The 20,972-nt window shown below is 40.4% G+C and overlaps 2 protein-coding genes across 3 annotated transcripts; one reads left to right on the forward strand and one right to left on the reverse strand.

Moving 5' to 3' along the window:
• Positions 1–2,681: 2,681 nt before the first annotated feature.
• Positions 2,682–12,647, forward strand: TXNL4A (thioredoxin like 4A). 2 transcript variants are annotated; one of them, XM_084281530.1, is made up of 4 exons: positions 2,682–2,727; positions 2,879–3,052; positions 9,573–9,676; positions 10,657–12,647. In XM_084281530.1, exons 2-4 carry the CDS (start codon positions 2,900–2,902, stop codon positions 10,826–10,828), a joined length of 429 nt encoding a protein of 142 aa, XP_084137656.1. In that variant the 5' UTR covers positions 2,682–2,727; positions 2,879–2,899; the 3' UTR covers positions 10,829–12,647. The 2 variants fall into 2 exon arrangements, with proteins under 2 accessions (XP_084137656.1, XP_084137657.1); XM_084281531.1 differs by lacking the exons at positions 2,682–2,727; positions 2,879–3,052 and adding an exon at positions 4,194–4,267.
• A 122-nt stretch (positions 12,648–12,769) lies between these two features.
• On the reverse strand, positions 12,770–15,397 carry HSBP1L1 (heat shock factor binding protein 1 like 1; the record flags this gene model as incomplete). The annotated part of the gene is made up of 4 exons (XM_084281616.1): positions 15,343–15,397; positions 14,866–14,964; positions 13,703–13,831; positions 12,770–12,775 (listed from the first exon to the last, which is right to left on the reverse strand). The coding sequence occupies exons 1-4, from the start codon at positions 15,385–15,387 to the stop codon at positions 12,770–12,772; spliced, it is 279 nt and encodes a 92-aa protein (XP_084137742.1). The 5' UTR covers positions 15,388–15,397.
• Between the last annotated feature and the right edge of the window lie 5,575 nt (positions 15,398–20,972).

Raw genomic sequence — 20,972 nt, forward strand, 5'->3', positions numbered from 1 at the left:
CAACCTAAATATTTACCCAGTATGTTCAGGTACCAGCCTTTTGGTTGTGGGAGGCTGTGGTGGTTTTACTCAGATGGGCAGCCAAGCTCCACCACAACCACTCTCTCATTCCCCCTCCTCAAAGGGAAAGGGGGAAAAAATATGATGAGAAGGGCTCAAAGGTTGAGATAAGGACAGGAAGATCACTCAACAATTATTGTAACGCGCAAAACAGACTCAGCATAGGGAGATTAATATAATTTATTACTGTTATAAATTAAGTCTCAATCTGAATTTAGTAATATTTATAAAAGGAATATTTATAAAAGGCAAGTAAACAGTGTTGGGTGTGCGGGGAGTCGACGCTCCACTGCACATACAAACATCAAACATTCTAAATATACAGAACATTGCTTTTACATACTAAACCCGAGCACGCCTATACATATGTACAATCAAAAAAGGTAACAAACAATCCTTTAAGTTCCATGACTTAACAGTCTCCATTTTCCATTCCTTTTCTTGATTACATACAAGTCTCCATTTTCCATTCCTTTTGAACAACATGTCTCGCTTTAAGTTATCAAGCAACTCGGTCTTCGGGCCTTATGTATCCCGTTCTTCCCAGATCGAAGAAAAGCATATCCATCTCCTTTTCAGGGCCAATAGGCCTGGGTCAAAAGGCACGTTCAGGTCAGCAGGGGGCGTAACAGCAAAAGCCTTCGATGGCTGTAGCAGCAGAGGGGCCGATGGCGTCGCAGTCGGATCAGTAAAGGAGCCCGCAGCTCCCTCACTGTCTGGCAAACCACACGTTTCTGACTGTGGCTCCACATGGCTCTTTAAGGCCTCAGACTGCTCGCCAGGTGCTGAGCAATCCCACTGCAACCTTGTCGTTTTTAGTTGCAGAGTCCCACACCTTGACCTCAGTTTGGTCTCATATTTCAGGCTCATAAACTGTCCAGTTGTTAATAAGGAGAATAAGCTGTAAGGTTACCAGGACAGTCTTTGTTTCTAAGGACGAACGATTCCCCATAACGCACAACTGCTTAACAGCGAGGGGCAGTTGTGTGCCGGGTCCGCTTCTCTCAGCTTGAGCTTCCCAGCTCCGGTGCGCCTGTTTCCAGCGACTTTCTGTACGAGCTTCTCTGAGCAGTTTGCTGAGTTTGGCCAAACCCATCTTCATGAGGCGATCAATGTGCCTGTTCCTGTCCTGGTGTCCGTTCTGGTCGCCTGTTCCTTTTCATTCCTTCTTTCTGCCTCTTTATCAATGACATAACTTCATTATATCGTGTTGCCTTTTTTTATCTTGAGGGCAGGCTCCCCTCTTATTCCCTTCTCCCCACAGCAGTCCTTTTCAAAAAAACTTCTTATTGGTCAAACAATTTTGCATATAACAACAACGGCAAACACCCAGAAACTTCCACGCCTCAAGGGCTGGAGAACAAGCAACCAGAGATGGCATGGCGTCTCCTGAATCACCCTTCTTTTTTCCCTCTAAACTCTTTTACATTCCTGATGGCCTCATCGTTAAGAGTCTGATGTTATCATCAACTATTGGGCTTGCCCACCCCCATGGCCACACTCCCACTTCTGCCCCTTCTTTATTAATATCAACCATCTTCTCGACACGAATTACCACTCAATATATAACAATTACCTATTACTAAAAAAACTAGAGTAGTGAGAAACAAACAACAACAATACAACTAGAAAGAACTTCCACCCATCCACCCTCTTCAACGTCCTCCCCCTGAGTGGCACAGGGGAATGTGGAATGGGGGCTGCCATCAGTCTGTGACATTTTGTCTCCAGTGCTCCTTGATCAGTAGGTATCAGTACAGTGGGAGGCTGTACTGATACGTACAGTACGTGGCACTTCACGGTGAGGGTGGTGGAGCACTGGAGCTGCCCAGGGAGGTTGTGGAGTCTCCTTCTCTGGAGATATTCAAGGTCTGTCTGGACGCCTACCTGGCCCTTGAAAGATGGGGCAGCTTCTGGATTCTTCTCACAGAGGGCAACCCCTGCAGACCCCCACTACCAAAACCTTGCCACGTAAACTCAATACAAAGGAGGCAGGGCATAAGGTACTTAAATATAAGTAATAGCAGGAGCAGGGCACTGCAGCTTCCAAGGACAGGATCAGCTTGTGGTATAAAATATATGGGAAAAAAACACAGAAGATGTATATGCTGTTGTGATCCACACGGTTAAGATATATCCATATTTTCACCCAGCATTCAAGCCACAAATATCACTAGCTCAATCATTAAGGTGTTTATTTGTCACAGGTTTATTTGTTTATATGGTCACAGGTGAATGTACTGAGCAAACAATCCATAACCAGAAAATACATGCTGCTCTCCGTGTTGGAGTCCTTGATCAAATCCAATGGAGGCACAGGAAGTTTTTAAGACCCATAAAGTGGAAATTAGAAGCAGAAATTAGGAGAAGGCTGAGGTGACCTCCATTTCACTGGGCTGCGCCAGGCACCCCAGCACGGCTCCACACCCCTCGTGAGAGGGGGGAATGGCTGTGGATGTGTCTGTGTGTCAGCACAACCTGCCCAAGCGCCTGGAGCGAGCACCTCCATGCAGCAGGGACACCCCCCCAGCAGCCATCCACCATCTCGGCCCGGAAGCACACGTTTATCAGCAGGGCGCCGGGCAGCGCTGGCTTTTCTCGTCATTTCCCCTGCCTGCGGGCAGCGCTTGTGCCGCCCGGTCCCGCCGAGAGAAGGACGCCCACGGGGTGAGGGAGCCGGGGGAGGGCTGGGGGGGGAGCCCCGCGGGTGCTGTGGAAGCGGCGGGCGGGACCCGCAGCCGGTGGCCGCAGCCGGAGGGCTGTGGGGGGGCTGCCCTTGGTCGGGGAGCCCCTCTCAGCTTTCGCTGTCGTCCCGCAGGCCGGTCGCCTTCCCGTCAAGATGTCGTACATGCTGCCGCACCTACACAACGGCTGGCAGGTGGACCAAGCCATCCTGTCGGAGGAGGACCGCGTGGTGGTCATCCGCTTCGGGCACGACTGGGACCCCACGTGCATGAAGATGGACGAGGTGCTCTACAGCATCGCCGAGAAGGTAAACCCGCAGCCGCACCGCGGGGGGGACGCTTCCAGCACTCGGGGTTGTAAGTGGCTTATGCAGAGTCTGAGGTGGATTGCAATTTGGTTTGTAATTTGGTTTCCGGAGAGGTATTCCTGCAGTAGGAGGTAGCAATGGAGCTGTTGGCTTCACTTTCCTGAGCATCTCCTAAAGCTGCTGACTGCCCTGCTGTGCATAACATTTAGTGTCGTGAAAAGCGTGGCAAGTTCAGAAGTCACGGTCACTAACTGTTAATAATCCATCACTTAATTAACTTTATCATTCAAACACAGGCACGGGCTTGGTAGTAGGACTGTCATGACTCTAGGTAACACAGCACTATCGCTTCACAGAGTACGTCGTAACTTCAGGCTTCCATTAAAAGTCACATTCATAGTGACGCTTAAAAATGGTAAAATCCTGGTGAATTTCCGACTAGTGTTAATTAATACATCAGTGATACTCTGTGGAAATAGATGGCGCTCTCTTGAGATGCATGGGCTGAAATCAACTTTAGGAGCAAGGTGCTGAAGCTGTTTTCAGACAGAAACTGAATGCCTGCTGACAGCTGGCTTCTTGCTCAAGAAAAGGATGTTGAAGAAAAATTAGACTGTGTTTACATACTTTAAAAGGCAAATCAGACCTGATCGTGTATTTAGTAAAGGTTTTGCACGGTGATACGTGTAGAAAACAGCTCTTCTGTAACTGAATCACACAGAAAGCAAGCAAGAAATCTGAATTGGAAGTGGTTACAATTAAACTTGGGTAAGAAAAGGATTCAGCTATTTTCATGTCCAATTATGTGTAGTCAATAACTTACACATAGATCTTCTTGTGGTATTCTCCTTTGTATTCTAATGGTGTTGTTAAATAGATGTACTTCTGTCTCTAAAATCCCTATGTTAAGTATCTATGTCTGCAGTGAAATGTTAAGACGTGATAGAATACAGTAAGGAGTTGTGACATGGTTTAACTTCGACTTTTTTGTGTTTAATGTGGTGGGAGTGTCTGAGAGCACTTTTAGTATTTACTTTTGGCAGGATGCTTGGCAATCTAGCAGACGTTTTGGCAGTTAGGGGTGATTGGGGGATGAAAGAACAATGTAACTTGTTATTTAAAAATCTCCCTCTGCAGAATTGGCAGATTAAAGGGGGAGATCCTTCCTCATCCTCTTGCTTACAAGCCATATTCGGATCTCTGCTGTTTTAAAGAGTGAGTAAATGTTCAATTGTACAGGTGTTTATACAGAGAATAATACAGAATGTTAAGATGCTGTAATTACATGCTACATTTGAAGAAAACAGCCATATTTTCCTCTTTTTTTTTTGCTTTTGTTTTACATTTGGGGTAGCAGTAATATTATCTATACTTTAAAATATGAAATCAGGTGGGCTGTTTTGCTGGGTTTTATTTTTTATTTATTTTTTTAAATCCTTTTGGGGAAAAGAAACCAGAACACCATATGAAAATTCAAAGCAGATTATTTCCCCTGAAATGTATTCCACTTATAATTAAACTATAATATATTTTTTTTCAGTGTTAAACATGAAAAAAGGCAAGGTTTCAAAGAGTTTCAAAACAAAACATTTTAAGATGTTGGATGTTTTGGTTGAAACCTAGACAAAACAAAAATCTAAGAACTTGAGTTTTACTAAATTCCCGTGGAACACCTTTTTTTTTTTTTCTTTTTTTAAGAGAAGGCTCAAAATTGCAAAAGCCCATTCCTTGCAATAATTTGCTTTGGCTGCTAAATTTCATTATTACCTTTTATTTAAACTAATATACAAATCCTGCCCTGGTTTGAAACCAGGTCACTTCAATGAATACATTGTACTGGGTGAGTGCTGCATTAGTGAAGATTGTTCAAATGTCTTGCACTTACTTAACCATAATCAGAAGTGTGAACAGCTGTGGCTTTTGCTCAAACATTAGTTGTACTTCTGCCTATCTGTTAAAGTTAGAGGAAAATGGGGAGTGGGAGGAGAAGAAAAGGAGAGGAGGAAAAAATAAAATCCAAAACATTGGCATTATAGTTACTGGTGTTTATCGTTGAGCAAAGCTGATCCATTTACTTTAGCCCATGTTTTTCAAAATTGTTAGCTCTATGCATTGCATTTAGTAGTATAATGTCTTTCTCTTCTACCATATAAAATTAACACCTAAATTTACAGCATAGTTGGAATGAGAAAATTGTCTAATGACAATGCAGACCTTGAAGTTTCTACTTAATAGTGTTTGCAGCCTCTTTCAGTTCAGTAGTGCAAGTCTGCTAGGCTTCTTCAACTTGAATCAATTGTTTCGAAACCTATTCTCATTTCCCCTTCCCCCCCCCTGTGTGATTTCTTTGTCCATAGGACATCTAAACATGAAAATAAAAGTCTAGAAACTTTTTAGGAAGATACTAGTTCTTGACTCAGATTTCTTTAGGTATTTCCTGTATGCATTTTGGGCCACAAGCGAAGAGAAATTTCTTCTTATTTCTTCGAGAGAGTTGAAATTATAACAAAAAATGTCTTTACCTCCACCAGAAATGCAAAGAAAACTAATGTGATCCTTGCAATTCTTCCTAGTCATTGGTCATGCTGTGGCAATTTGGTGTTGTAGGCATGCATTAAATTTATTTGAATGATATTGTTAATGAAATTTTGCAGGAGAAATTATATTTATTTTATCTGGCATATGATTTTTCCCGTGTTTGCATTTTTTTTTTACCAGCTAAGTGTGAGACAGGATCTACAGAATCTGTATATTAAGTTCAGCTATATCTGATGTTAAGTGTCCTATATATTCCTCTGCTTTATAGTCTTGAGGCACTCCATTTACAGATTAAATAGTAGTCCACTGAAACAGACACAGTTCTGCAAAGTATTAAAATACTGGCCTGTAACTATGGTGAGGGAGTAATATACTTTTGTTTCTGTGTATATTTGTTGAATAACATAGATTAATATGTGAAACTACTTTTTCTATTGAAAATGGGTTTTTATCTTCAGGTGTTGAAAAAGTGGTACTGTTTGAAAAAAGGTAGATCCAGTATAGTTTTTTTGTTTGTTTGTTTGTTTTGTTTTTTTGTTTTTTTGTTTTTTTCCCAGAAAGAAGCAAACGTACTATATTGCAGTGTGTGTTACAAGGTTAAGTACTTTCACAGTAAACTTGGGTTGACCTGTAGCTTCTAAAATGCTACAGGATTTTTGCACACTGTACAGCAAATTTTTTGTTTAAATTCGGTACCTTAGTGTGGAGTCTGAATTGTTACAACTTTAGCTGCTTTTACAGTGCGGTTTGCTTCCTCAGAGCTGTGTTTAATTCTTGCTCTGAGGTTCCGGTATCATATCTGTAGCTACAACTTAAGTCAGAAGGAACTTATAAGCAGCTGCTGCCTTGAAATGATTGCAAAGCTTGTTCTGCTTTGAAGTGATAGCAAAGGGATGTAGTTTTGAACTGACAACTCTCTGGAACAAGGATTCATGTTGCGATGGATGGGGAGAAATTAAGATATACGGAACAAGTCTCCATATATTTAATAGCTCAAGTACAGATGAACTCCTGCTTCTGTGCCAGCTTGAATCCAGAAAGACTTGAATTGCTTTTGCTTAAAATGAAGCCTAGGTTAACCAAGTCTGGCTCTATAGGAAGGTAGCTCAGATGCTCTGTGCTACTGTTTTTGTTCCAATACAGTGGCTGAGATAGTAAGCACTCCTTCAGGCTGTAAAGCTGGTCAGTACTGTGTAACGAGACATTTGAGTAGTTCTGCAGTTCTGCTCATCTCTAAATAGTGTTGAAATAAAATGCCTCTCAGTGACAAGCCTGCTCAGTCTGGCATGCCAGTGAACAGTAGATACTATGGCCACTGTGGTGCTTTACTGCATCACCCTTTCCATGAACGTTTTTAGCCTCTTACCTATCTCTTTCTCTATTTAATTCTTAGGCCTGAATGCCAACTTTCTGTTCCATATGTTGTAGGGTTCTGTGGCAAGGCCCATGTCGTGGGTAAATTTGGCAGCCAGTGCCCAAATACAGAACGAAATGCATCCTTTTTCAAGGCAGTTGGAAGCTAAGTGGCTTCAGAGGGATAAATGCTGTAAACTAGTATCTTTTCATTGTGGTGCTTGATTCTAGATCTGAAATTAATTCTTCAGATCTGAAATTAAGAAACAGCGGGGAAAAATACAATTTTAAACCTCTGAATTAACATTTAAGTCTTCTATCTAGCTTTGAGGTCTGCTTTAGACATCAGAAAAGGTTTTGAGCAAGCCACTGTGCGTCATCAGTTCCAGTTCTTTAAAGCGAGTAGCTTTGATTCTTTTATTTACATGTAGGAGAGAAGGGAGATTCAGTTAATGTCTGAGATACTTGGATTATGTTGGTAACTTGCATATGTGCTGTGCAAAGGTGATTCAGATGAAACAGTCCTCTTGAGTGATTTTTAGTTAATAATTTTAAAGTATCCGAGTTTCAGAAAATAAGATAATACATTCTTTAATTCTGGTTCTCTTTTCTAAAATCTTATGCTTCTGGGGCTCATTAATAGTGACAAGCATTTCTGGTTCTGCAACAGCTTGACTAAATCAAGTGTATATAAAATAAAACTAACTAAAAGTTTTGTTGTTCTAATGCTATGTGAAGCACAAAGTTCTTGGAAGTAAAATCTTAGTTTAAGACTTGTAGTAATACTTGGTTTAACTTAAAACCATTTTCGTCTCCAAATTAAAAACAACTGTCCAAAGATTGTTTAGCTTATGAGAATCACCAAATTCTTGTGTTGTTGCAGAAATTGCCACGCACAGTAAAGCTGTGCTGCTGATGCTAATACCAGTAGAATGGAAGGAGAAATAAAAGGAAAAAATTAAAATAGGTTCTTCGGGTTACTTTTTTAAACCTGTGTTTTGCCTCCTAAGGCTAACCAGAGAGTAACTTTAGTCAATTCTCAATAAAATTGTTCATTTTGAACATTCGCTTAAGTTTCTTAGAAATATTTAATGTAAAAGTGAAGTGAGAATGAATAATCAATTCAGAGAATGTTTAATCTGAGTAACTTGGGTTTTTAAGGCTTTACCTTTTGACTGGTTTGGAACATTTTTTAAATGGGATGGTTTCATTAGATTACTGGTATAATCTAAGATTATAAATGGCTCCATAATAGCACAATAAGAACTATTTAAATGGTGCTTCAGCCCAGAAGAGATTTGACTTCTTTTCGCTACTTATTTTCAAAATATTTTTGAATAAATATAATGCAGAAATTGTTTTGAAGTCTGATAAAATTTATTTACTATGTGCTGCTGTTTTTTTTTTTTTGTGAATGAGCATCTCCACACTTTCTCAACTGAGGTGTTTGCTAGGATGTTTAAGTACAGGATACACTGCGTATGATTTTTTTCATGCAGTCGAATCCTGTTTTCTGGGCTAAAATAAAACACCTTTACATCAACCAGAAATTACACTTACCATAGAACTTCCAGACGCTTGATAGCAAAGGTAGTAAGTAAAAAAGCACTTTGAAGCAGTAAGATTGTCACAAATCTTAGACCAGTTACACTTCAGGCATTACGTAGTCAAATGGGAAGGATGAAGGTGGTGTTTGTACGTAAGGATGGAAGCAGAGTGCATCCATGGAATAGTGCATGAATATGTAATTATATACCTTAAAGGTCTGTGTAATGTAGATGCCTGCAGTCATGTATTTAATTTATGGGTATGTATTAACTTCTGATGTACCTTCCTGTGTATAAACTAAGTTTAGAAACTAAGGCCTAAGGCTTCCTTATGGTCAAACGTGCTCTGTATAGAAAACAAAAACATGACAGTTTTCATTCAGGAATTAAGACATTCACTGTGAAATTAAAGGGGAAGAATCTGGAAATTCTGGAAAATGAAAACCTATCTTAACCAGAATTGCCTAGAGAACAGCTTCTCATCAGGGTATTTTTTTCATAATCAATTAAAATCTCAGTCTCCTGTTTTCAGCTTTACAACTGTCAAAAACATTAGTTGTTATTACTAAATTATCAGTTTTATTTTCATTTAATGAGCCCAGTTAAATTAAATAGTTTAGAGAAAATATGCTTGGAGGTAGGCACCAAGACATTTTAAGTGATTAATTTTCTGAAGTGTGTAAGCAGCTGACAACAGAGGTAAAATGTATAAATGGGTGAAATGGGTAAAATGTGTCAGCAGGTTTTTTTAAAGTTACTTATTTAGAGCTGCGCATGTCACTGTGAGGTCACAGCTGTATACAAAGGCTTGTTTCTCTGGATGTTCATTTAGCATAGTCAATTTCCATTTGAAACTGGATGTGAAATTAACATATTGGCTGTATGTAAGGGTATTTTCTATGTGATTGGTCCTTGTGCATTTAAAAAGAATTACAAGACTGTTTACTGTGATTTCCTGACTTAGTATTTTGTAAAAATAAATGTTGCAATTGAGAAAGTCTAGGTCTTTTAATCACTAATACAATTAATCAAAGGCTTGTTAATATATATTGCTTTTGTATTTCCTGTTTTCTTTTGCTTAGGTGAAAAACTTTGCTGTTATTTATCTTGTGGATATCACTGAAGTACCAGACTTCAACAAGATGTATGAGTTGTACGATCCCTGTACAGTCATGTTTTTCTTCAGGTACATGATGGTTTTTAAAATATAAGTCAGCTGTGAATGTGTTCTTAGTACAGTGTCTCAGTAGAACTATAGATCATTTCTAAATGCATATCAGCATGCTGATGCTTATGTTTATGTTGCTCTAGAAAAGAACAAACTCTTCATCAGAGTATACTGATAGGAAAAGGGGTAATTGCTTTAAATTGAAATGTAGATTTAGATTAGACATAGGAAGAATTTGTTACTGGGAGGGTAGTGAGGGTTTGGAACTTCTTGCCCAGAAGAGTTGTGGATGCCCCATCCCTGGAGGTGTTCAAGGTCAATTTGGATGGGGCTTCGAGCAACCTGCTCCAGTGGAGGGTGTCCCTGCCTGTCACAGGGGGGTTTGAAATAGGTGATCTTTAAGGTCCTTTCCAACTCAAACCATTCTAATATTATATGACTGAGTAGGCAAATGACTTGTTTGCCAATTAGCATCGTAACAGTATTTTGATGATAAAACAAATTAGTGATAATGAAACCTGTTTTTATTATGCTTTGGGTATAGTTGTAACTAAAAAAAAAATATATTATAGAATGCTGTGGTAATAGAGGGAGGAGTCAACCTTGTCAAACTTGCTCTAAAGATATACCTAAAGTTCTAAAATTTTTCGAGCCATGGCACCTACTTTGGTATAAAACATACTACTGGTAAGTGTGGCATTCTTGTGTTAGATGGTAGTGGGAAAGAAATACAAATAATGAGGAATGTACTGAAGAGTAATTGCATTGAGTAGCATTCTTCATGTGGGAACATGTTTGCAGTCATTGTTTTAGCTTTAGGAATAGGCAATAAAATGTCACTTTGAGGGTGACAGGAGTGGATACTTTGACACTTATTATAACCTCATTGTTATAAGGCTTCTTTTGAATCCTACAAAGCATTCTTATGAGGGATAGATAAAGTTTCTTTTTGAATTATAACTCTATTAACCTGTTTGGTTTCTTCTCTCCCTGTAAAGGAACAAGCACATCATGATTGATTTAGGTACAGGTAATAACAACAAGATCAACTGGGCAATGGAAGATAAGCAAGAGATGATTGACATTATAGAAACTGTTTATAGAGGAGCCCGAAAAGGTCGAGGCTTGGTGGTATCGCCAAAAGATTATTCCACTAAATACAGATACTGACACGTCTTTGGGGCAGCCTTTTCTTTTAGCCCTGCATCTACTGAAATTTATTATTGTGTATGTGCGTACTATATATATGTCTATTTAAAACAAAAATAAACAAAACAAAACGAAAAAAAACAACCCCACAAATTGTTCAACTTTGAGCATATTTGAATTATTTAAAAGCTTTGAATTTTGTTTTAAAAAGGTAGAAGTCAAATCCTGGAACTGTCTTGACTGCAGTAATACTGTAGCTGGTTTTTTGTTTGTTTTTTTTTTTGACTTTTACTCTGTGTTGACCTTTTGGTATGATGCATTTTTGTACACAAAAAGCCTGTTTGTAGAAAAACATTTCAATTGTCTTTGCTTGCTTTTGTTACATAAATATCTGGGAAAATTATAGTGTAGTTTTTTTAAGAAGAATAAAACGAGGTCCACTGATTTGCCTTAATGTTCTTTAAAGTTGAGAAAGAAAACAAATGTAATTGGATGCAAAATCATAATCTTGAAGATAAAGGCTTGTCACTTTTTTGTGGATTTTCTTGCATAGTGTCTTGGTCTTTTGTATCCAGTAACAAAAGGGAATATACTAAGGTGCATTTGTTAATATTTAACAAAGCTAAATAAAAACATCTTCAGTGATCCCCCACCCTTCAATCAACTTAATAAAGTTGTGATGGTGGAATTTTCGTTTTCATGGTGATTATATATGCTAGTCATTTCAAATACATCATAGTAGATTCTGTTCCAAAGTTTAGTTGCAGTTCTGGAGCTGGTTGCATAGTCAATGCTTAAAGAAAGGATGAACTGTGCTTTCTCTAGAGCTGAATTTGTCTAATGGTAGAGCGAAGTGTTTATATTTATCTACTCATGAAACTTGGATTGGATTCCACTGTGGTATGGCTTTTGAAGTTTCCATACATGCTTCTGGTAACTTCTGTTCCACAGTAAAGAAGTCACTGTTGGTTCGTTATTTGCTTTTTGTTACTGCTCTTTGTTTGTTTTTTAAACTGATACATGAATATTTAGAGAATTAATGAAAAGCAAGCCAGACTGCAAGAAATGAGGTACGTGTATTTTGAATCCAGTTTGTCACAAAATGAAGTGTTCAAAATGGAATTTATATTTCTGTTGTCCATTCTTAACAGAAAAGTAAATACTATTCAAACTACTTCAAAGGTTCTATCAAACTAGCTTAGTATACAATGTTAAAGAATGGAATTAAGTCTAGTTATTCTTAGAGTTGCTTCCATGAACCTAAATAGAAAACTTACTCTGTTTGTTAGTGTCTAAGCACACAAAATTCATTTATGACTCAGTTGCATATTCTGTATTGCCAGTTGCTTACAGGCTTATCCATAGAGATAGAGTTTTTATACTTTGTCTTCCCAGCGATTGCAAAGCTGATCTACAGTGTGATCTCAATCCGTGTGATTGATTTAGCAAGATGTTGTAATATGGTTAGGCCATACCTATTTCGGTACTCAGATGATAAACCATTTCAACAAACTACTCGAGTGGATGGCAGCTTTGTTACAGTTGGGTACATTTTCTAACGTGAAGAATTTGAGCATCAAAATGGCACGTGCAAGTGGAAAAGTATTGTCATAGAAGGAGCTTGTTATCCTGAGAACTCTTAAAAATGCAACAAAGAAACATGATGAAAATTTTAATATTAAATGAAATTCACTTTCCACATTGAAAAAGTTTGTGACTGGTAAGCTTGCTATACAGGATAGTTTTCTAACCATAATATTGCTTTTGCCTCCCCTGAAATGAGTGGTTCATTACCCATTACAGGAATTACAGTTTGGATGAATAAACCCAGCTTCTGTCATGGCATGGTGCAAGCGTGTTGGTTTCCACTGGTATGTTTTGTGATTGATTGCAAGCAATGACACATTCCCTGATTCAGTGCAGTGCTGTTCTCCCTTTATCTTTCTTGATCACATCCTCATTTCAGTGCTGCAAAGAAACAGTGAAAAAGTAGGTTAGTGGTTTAATTATTCATGAATGTGATTCAGCATAAAATAAGATCTCTATACAGTTAAATATACAGTTAAATACATCTTCGTAAGACTTTCCATATTTGTAAAAATAATTTCACAGCTTATCACCAGGAAAAAGGCAAGATAAATAGACACTGAAATTACTTCAGCGTATTTACAGACATTTCTCTCTTTCACTGCATAAGCAATCTCAGTTGGTTTAAATCAGTAAAGCCTGCAACAACAGGAAGAAGGCAACAGCGCATTGAGAACTCTAAAACAATGCTGAGATAAATACCAAAAAACACCAGCTAAGGCATACATCTGGGGGGACTGTTTGTAACAGACAGCAATATAAAATCTGACATGCAGCCCACCTACTCATACTACCAAGTATTTGATAACAATGTTGTTAACTTCCTCGTTAACTTCCACCTCGCATTTTACTGCTGCAAAGAATACATTATTGCTCTGTTCTGGGCAAGGTGTTTATGAGGTGTGCTCTGAGTCACACTGGGAAGCTGTAGCAAGTTTAAAAGAGGTGTACATAAATTTACGCCACAGAGAATCCTCAGCCACATCTGTTAGCATACTTGAGAGACAGGAATAGTGGACAGGAGTGCTTTAAGCCACGCACATTTTCTTACAAATATACAGCCTCAGTTTACATATTTTGGATTAGTTTGCACAGCAAGCTATAGTTTGGGTTCTTCTACAAAAGTCGTAGCATCTTTTGGCTCTTGTGGAAAAACAAATCCAAGGTAATTTTAAATATTTTAAGTACATTCCCAGTATATATTAAAATCCAAGTAAATACATAAACACTACTTTCATGCTAGGTGCTGCCCATATTTCAAAACTGAGTAGAAATACATATAATACAGGAAAAGTAAAGTTTCTTTACTCTTGACTCTTCATCGGTATTCTCTATCCCAGCCTCTGTCATTAGGTCAGCAACGTGCTTCTCGAGGTCATCAATGCGCTCGCCCATTTCTTCCAGTAAGAAGTTAAAGATAACTAAGAAATACGAATGCTATGATTGCATTTTTTTTTTTATTCTATGAGAAAAATACAGAGCTTTCTTCCAGATGCCTCAGCCTTTTACTTACTCATGTTCAACATTAATGCAAGGTGAAGCTCACAGGTGTATCACAAGGCTGTATTATAACAAGACAATCCTACTTTCTCCTGAAACAGGGAAGCATTCCAGTTCTAAATGTTATCACATGCTTTCCTGTCTGCCTGCGAGTGAACTAGAGTATCTTCTGTGTAAAAGATTGTTTTCTGTCCAAGGAACTATTTTAGGTAATGCCATATGGTCAATATAAATAATCAAGATAAAACTGCTGTTAAACATTTATTTTTCTTTATACTAAAGATGCAACTTCCTGAAAGTGGGGAGTTTCAGAAGAGTAAAATGTGTTGAGTCTGTAGTTTCAAAAAGCAGAGATAGGTCCTGTTAACCACATCTAAGGAGAAAGCTCAGTGACCCTTCATGTCTTGTTTTCTTTATCTGTGCTTACCTTCCCAAACTCAGGAGCCTAACAGAGTTGTTTCTAACCCACCAACATGCAGTGTTATGCTAATTTAAATGCATTTTTGAAGATAGCTCTTTTTTTAAAATGTACCTCCAGAATAGTTGCACATAATTTGTCCTGTACTTTACTTGAAAGCTGGAATTGATGTACAGAGACTAGCTCACTGGGACTGATCTGGCCTTCAGGAAAACCTTTTTAGGATTTCCTTAGTAAAGGGAAAAAAGAAACAGGGTACAGTTCAGCTGTCTTTATACCACAGGTGTCTAACAACATCAATAACATCTTAATTTGATATTCTGAAAAAAAAAAAACCCAACCACATCCTGATTTTAAAAAGAAGATCGACAACAACGATGACAACAAAAACAACAAGACTTTACATCTATTTGTTAATGAAGGGAAGGGAAGGGGAGGGAAGGGAAGGGAAGGGAAGGGAAGGGAAGGGAAGGGAAGGGAAGGGAAGGGAAGGGAAGGGAAGCCTAACCCTGTGGAGGAGCTACACCTCCAGAAGTTATGAAACTTGGCTCACAGAGCTAGTAACCCAGATTAAAAAGAGGATATTTCTCAGCGTTATCTTTTCAGTCGGAGCTTCGAAATTCTCCTGCAGCTGACACAGCAGGCTCTCCGCCTAGGAAAAAAAGAAACGACGAGATAAAAAGCAGGAGGGTCCCAGCAAGGACAGCAGGGGGTCAGCCCTCACACAGCCGCGGCTCTCGCTCCCTTCCTCCCTCCCTCGGCCGGCCTCCAGCCGCAACCCCCATACCTCCCCGTCTCCCCGAAGGGAAAGCCGCTCTCCCCGTGGCCTTTTTGCCTTTTTTTCCCATCCTATTCCTCCAGGGCAGCCGCTCCGCTGCGGGCGGGGGGGGCCCGCTGAGGCCGCCCCAATACGAGGCAGGCGCCTGACAGGGGGGCACCCAGCCCGGCCGGGCTTTCCTCGGGGCATCCCCGACCCGCTTTGCCCCAAGCCCCCCGCCCTGCTGGCCGCAGGAGCCAGCCCCGAGCTCACCAGCTGCGGAAGGGCCCCCGCGCCCGGCGGCTCGGCGGCCGCCATCGCTCGCGGTGCCGCCTCCCCGCCAGGTGAGCGCCCCGCCGGGGCCGGGCCGGGCCGGGCCGCGTCGCTGCCTGACAGCCTGCGGTGGGCTGTAGGGAGCAGGTTTTGTCCAAGACGCTGATTTATTTGTAAGGTGTTAGGGGTAGAGCTGGTGATTCTTCACCCCTTTCTTCGCTGTAAAACTTGAGAGGTATGACAAGGCTGGAAAAAATGGTCTCATAAGTGTTTATGTTACAAAACAACTATTTCTATTATGTCACAAAATAACTATTTCTGGTTAAAAAATCGTTAAATTTTGTCTACCTGTAATTTTGTCTACCTGTGGTATTCCTTTTTTTTTTTTTTTTTTTTTTTTTTTTCAAAATACTTACACAGAGTGATAAATAAGGATATTGGGGTTTGATCTTCAGGGGTCTTACAGTTTCACAGGACAGAAGTGCCAATTTAAATAAAGAAAAACATTTATCGATTAATAAGGCCCAAGCTTTTTTCTTTCTTTCTTTCTTTCTTTCTTTTTTTTTTGTAAGTTTGTTTCCTTTTTCCTTGTAATTAGTTTTGTAATACAGACTGGCCCAAATACCAGTGCTCTTTGAAGCTTGTTGCACCAGGACTTCTAAGCAGGCAGGACCAAAGGCATGGACGAGAATTGCCTGCTGCCTCCTAGCAGCCCAGCTAACACGTAGGTCACCCGTGGTTTTCAACTTTGCAGCACAAAACCCCCCTGGTCTATCTATTGCAAGGGTGTCTTACTGTAAGTAGAGTATTCCAGGTGCTGTAACTGTTGCCTGATACAAATGAAGAGGTTTTCAACTTACAGTGCCTGTATAATTAGAATATTACTGTTGGGCAATAGCTTTCCTTAGTCTGTTTTTCACAGATGTGCCAAATACGTAACAGTACTTTCCTCCATAATAATTCTCTCTGCTGAGCTAGTAACCTGAAGTGCTGGGAGGATTATCTTTTGTAAGTCTACCAGTTGGTATCTTTCTTAATAAACATAATTGTTTTCCCTTTTGACTTTATCCTACCTGATTTAGGAGGGAGAGAGGTAATGTCTGTGGTGAGATTCTGGCATCAAAACAAATCTCCCCTTTGCTACCTGCTTCCAGTTATCACGGCATCTCCCCTGTACATCCTTATCTTCCTACTCTTGCAGATTCTTCTCCTTGCCTTTTTTTGTTGTAGAAAGAAAAATCAAGCAAGTTTTTCAGAGTTTGAGTAATCTACCAGCATCCCATAGATCTACCAGCATCTGGAAGCTCTAGAAGGCTTCCAGATAAAACAATGTGAACAATAAATCTATGTTGATATGCTTTGCATTTGTATGTAGCAAGATGCTGCATCCACATAGCTTTTTCATTCTGTTGCATAAATAATAAGAAACAATTTTTGTTTTTTACATGTTTATTAGTTGCTAATAGATCTCCTTTCCCTTAGGAGCAGATAGTAGAGCTGTACTGCTTTTCCATTTTTACTCCTGATAACAACAATAGTCTTTCTGGTTTTCCCACTTGCCAGAACAGCTACGTAAGCTTCCCTCTTACGCAGCTGCATTTTCCCCTTGAGGCAGTTGAAAAGATACTGGCTCCTTGGGTCAAGCTATCTTGAATAAAGGCATAGAGTCCTGTTTGTGGTGAAGAGCTTGCAGATGTACAGAAACATCTGGAAGTATGGAGGATTCATCGTACAAACAGCAAGCTTGTGAGAATTGCACTAAATCTCTAGCACAACATTTTAGCAATGGCTAGGTGGGGTCTAGAGGGGAAGACATACGAGGAGTGGCTGAGGTCCCTTGGTTTGTCCAGCCCAGAGCAGAGCAGGCCGAGGGGAGGCCTCATGGTGGCCTGCAGCTCCCTCACGAGGGGAGCGGAGGGGCAGGCGCTGAGCTCTGCTCTCTGGGGACAGCAACAGGACCCGAGGGGACGGCATGGAGCTGGAACAGGGAAGGGTCAGGCTGGGGGTTAGGGGAAGGTTCTGCACCCAGAGGGTGGTTGGGCACTGGGACAGGCTCCCCAGGGATGTGGTCATGACACTGAGCCTGTCAGAGTTCAAGAAGTGTTTGGACAATGCTCTCAGACATATGGTGGTCAGTCCTGCATGGAGCCAGGAGCTGGACTCGATGATCCTCGTGGGTCCCTTCCAATTCAGGATATTCTGTGACTCTGAAACATGTAGCTGTGTATAGCTAATACAAAGCTGTTTTTATGAAGCAGAAATAAAAGTGTTTATAAATCCAAAAAAAATGGTTGTGGAAAAGATCCAAAGTTCAGCAAACCTAAGGACAGAGGGGACAAACAGAGGACAAACAGTTTTGCTTAGCAAAGAGTATATTTAAAATAGCATTCTCAGCTTGGCCCTGTTATCCACTGTTCTCTCCCTCCTTAGAGGGCTTAGTTTCTCAGAGTTGAGCTGTTACATTCATTTCCAGGGTTTGAAATCCAGCAATATAAATGAACCATATTTTAAAAACAGTTGTCCATGTTAGGAGTGCATTCATGGACTAGTTGAACCTGAGCAAAAATGTTTTTATTTTTTTATTGGTTTCAAAGGCATAGGTTTAGATGAGAGCCAATAAACAGCCAGTACTGCTAGTATTTATGAGTATTTACTCCAATAAGTAAAGAACAATTCATTTATTAAAAGGGAAGTTGATGTTGGTAATGAATACAAAAATAGATCTTGAGGGGGCCAGAGAGAGGAAGAGATTTGACAATGTAAATTCAATTCCCATCCAAAATAGGCTCTGTGTTACTTTCTTTTAGAAAAAGTCTTGGACTTTAGTCTTTTTCAATTTAAAAAAGTCCTTGGTATGAAGCGCATGAAGTAAAAATAAAAATGGGTTCACCTAGAAACTGGGGAGCCATCTTCTTACATCCTATTTCAGAATTGCAGGCCTGTACTGTGAACCCTTCAAACTGTGCTTTTATGATAGCCAGAGCGTACTTCTTGCTCTTTCTTAGGGAAATTCCAGTCCCTCTCATTCTAGAAGGAGATGTCAGGGCAGCAAGATAGGAAGTAAAAATATGTTTAAGCATTTACAGTTCTACACTCTGTCAATGCCATTACTATAAGACATGATGCTGTAAAGGCCTGCAGTGTGGAGAGAGAAAGGAATTGTTTTGTAGAAAAGTGCTATTCTTGCTGTTCAAATGTTATGTAAAGTCCCTTCCCTCTCCTCTTTGCTGACAAATGAGATTTTATGTAACGGGGGTCAAGAATCCTTCAGTTGTATACTTGGAGCATGTCTGGCTGAAGGCTGCTTTGGAGCAGTGGTGGTGATGGAGAGAGAGCTTCCCAACAACAACAAAACAACAAAAAACAACCCAAACACGTGTTTGGTAAGAAAGAGATCAGGTAATTTAATCTTAGAAGGAGACAGGAAGGCAAGCATTCCTGGGACACCATGGTGTGGTAGCAGCTTGTCATACTGTAGGTCAGAAGGCGGTATGCAAATCATGCTGCAGCTTTTGGGGGTTTTGCATTTTTTATTGGGAGGGTGGCACAGGCACGAACAATTGTTAAAATTTTATTGTGAAGAGAAGTGGTCTAGGTACAAGCTAGTTCTTGCACCACAGATGTGCTATTTCTGCTACCAAATTGTACAGTTGGGTGTTTGAGTCATGCTTTGCTTGGTCTTTCCCTGTCTCTTAGGAAGTCTCTCTTACATCACAGTTTTCAGTCATTGTTCGGAAGGATACAATGTGCAGAAAAAGTATCTGGCACTGCTAGGTAATCAGATTTTGCATGTTGAAATCCTAAATGTAGCTGGTGTTTCTTGCAGGCTCTGAATGTTTATTTCTCTTGACTCGGCATAATCTAGTTCACTGAAAACTTGTTCCACTGGAATACTCACTGGTGAAGGCATCAGTTTTCTTTAATCTGGTAACATCAGTAGAAGCTACGTTATTGTTACTTGAAAGTATGAAAAAGTGTGGTGAGTGAAATGCAAATGTTTCAGGCATGGAGAAGAGGAGTTGAGGTCAGCAGTGTCTGACAGATCTAACACTTCTTTGAAAGGTGAGTCATTTGAGGTGAACATTAAAAACTTGTGCATGTTTCAAATTTCAAATTCTGCGTCTCTGAGGAGAAAGAGGTAATTCCATTGGTCAGGAAACCTGATTTCTGATTGCCACGTTCTGCCTTCAGTGAGGTTGTTGCTTTTTGGTTCTGCTGCTCATGTGAATGCCCTAAATGTGAAGCTTGTTCAGTCGGTCCCTTTCTACAAATTTCTCCAGAAACAAAACTGTCAGGGTTAAAGATACTCTTTATGAGAAGTTTCTTGTGGGAAGTAGGGTGTCATGTATCACCAAGTAACTGTAAGAGAAAACAGGGTATGGTTTTCTCTCTAAGTGTTCTGCACTGGGGATAAATGTGCGTTTGTAGGAGGAGCAGAACGCCCACCTGCAGATGCTTCGGGTATGGAGACTGGAGTGGCAGTGTCCTTTGGCTGTGTGGAGAGTTTTGTATAACTCATAGCTGTGTGGAATCACCTGCTGTTGAACAAATTATTATGCTGTAATCCAGAAATCTCTAGCGCTTTTTCTCAGGTATGGTTGGTAAAAGATGCTACTTGTGCTGTTTTCTGCTCCAACCTAGTTGGATGTTGTAGGTGCCAGATGGAGCTTTCCTGAAGAAAAAAAAAAGTGTGACAGGTAATGATCTGCCTGTGTCCCACCACACTGGTGAGGCAAAGCAGCTTTTGCAGCACAGGGATGGTGATCCAGCTTCACGTGGAAAGGCCCCTTGCTCAAATCCCATAGCCTTGCCTGTCTGTTTAGGTGCCTCATGGCCACTGCAGAATGTACGTTTTATACGCAGAGATTAAACGCGGTATGGGTGTGGGCAGGGATATGATGGAAAGAGTACAAAATTTGTTGAAAAGGCCTGTGCTGAAGAGGCTGGAAGCTGGGCAAAAGATGGAATAGTTCTGCTGGTGGGAGGTGGTGAGTGATTGCCATTGCATCACTTGTTTTTCTCCATATATTAAACTGTCTTTATCTCAACCCATTAGTTTTTTTCTTGCTTATGCCCTTTTGACTCTTTCCCCCATCCTGTTGGAGTGAGCAGCTGTGTAGGGTCTTTGCAGCTGCCTGGGGTCAGCCCACTGCGCTCTTTCCTTGGTATCAAAAGCCCCTTGCTGAATGCAGTGATCCTGTAATTAGTAAGTGTTTTGCACTGGGGACTGACGTGAGGGAGAGAGAGACAGTACAGGGCTCTTTTTATATCTCAATAATGAAGGCCTGATGACAACAAATGGCTTAATAAAACAGCTGTTTTTATAAGACTGAATAAGAAGGGGAATATAGATAGCAAGTAAATCTATAGCCCCTTCAGCTGCTGGGCACCATATGTTCATGCAGCATCAGATGGACCCTGGATGGATATTCCCAAGGGACACTGTGCAGTTCCTGTCCATAGAGAGAAGCTCCTTCTTTTTGGTCCTTCGAGCTATTAAATAATTTTCTTACAAGTGAACAACTCCATTCCTAAAAGTTGTTCACATGACAACTCCTTCCCGCACTGTTAGATAAAGGCAAGGCCACACAGGTGGAGGGGTCACTGGTGCCAAGTGTGGGCTGCCCACT

This window comes from Netta rufina, assembly GCF_964035555.1.
Source record: "Netta rufina genome assembly, chromosome: 2".
Taxonomy (NCBI): domain Eukaryota; kingdom Metazoa; phylum Chordata; class Aves; order Anseriformes; family Anatidae; genus Netta; species Netta rufina.

Bases quoted from the DNA above. Each gene is read 5' to 3' on its own strand.
- TXNL4A (XM_084281530.1), top strand. From the start codon at position 2,900: ATGTCGTACATGCTGCCGCACCTACACAACGGCTGGCAGGTGGACCAA. The intron at 3,053-9,572 runs GTAAACCCGCAG...TCTTTTGCTTAG, and splicing joins TCTACAGCATCGCCGAGAAG to GTGAAAAACTTTGCTGTTAT. The intron at 9,677-10,656 runs GTACATGATGGT...CTCCCTGTAAAG, and splicing joins ACAGTCATGTTTTTCTTCAG to GAACAAGCACATCATGATTG.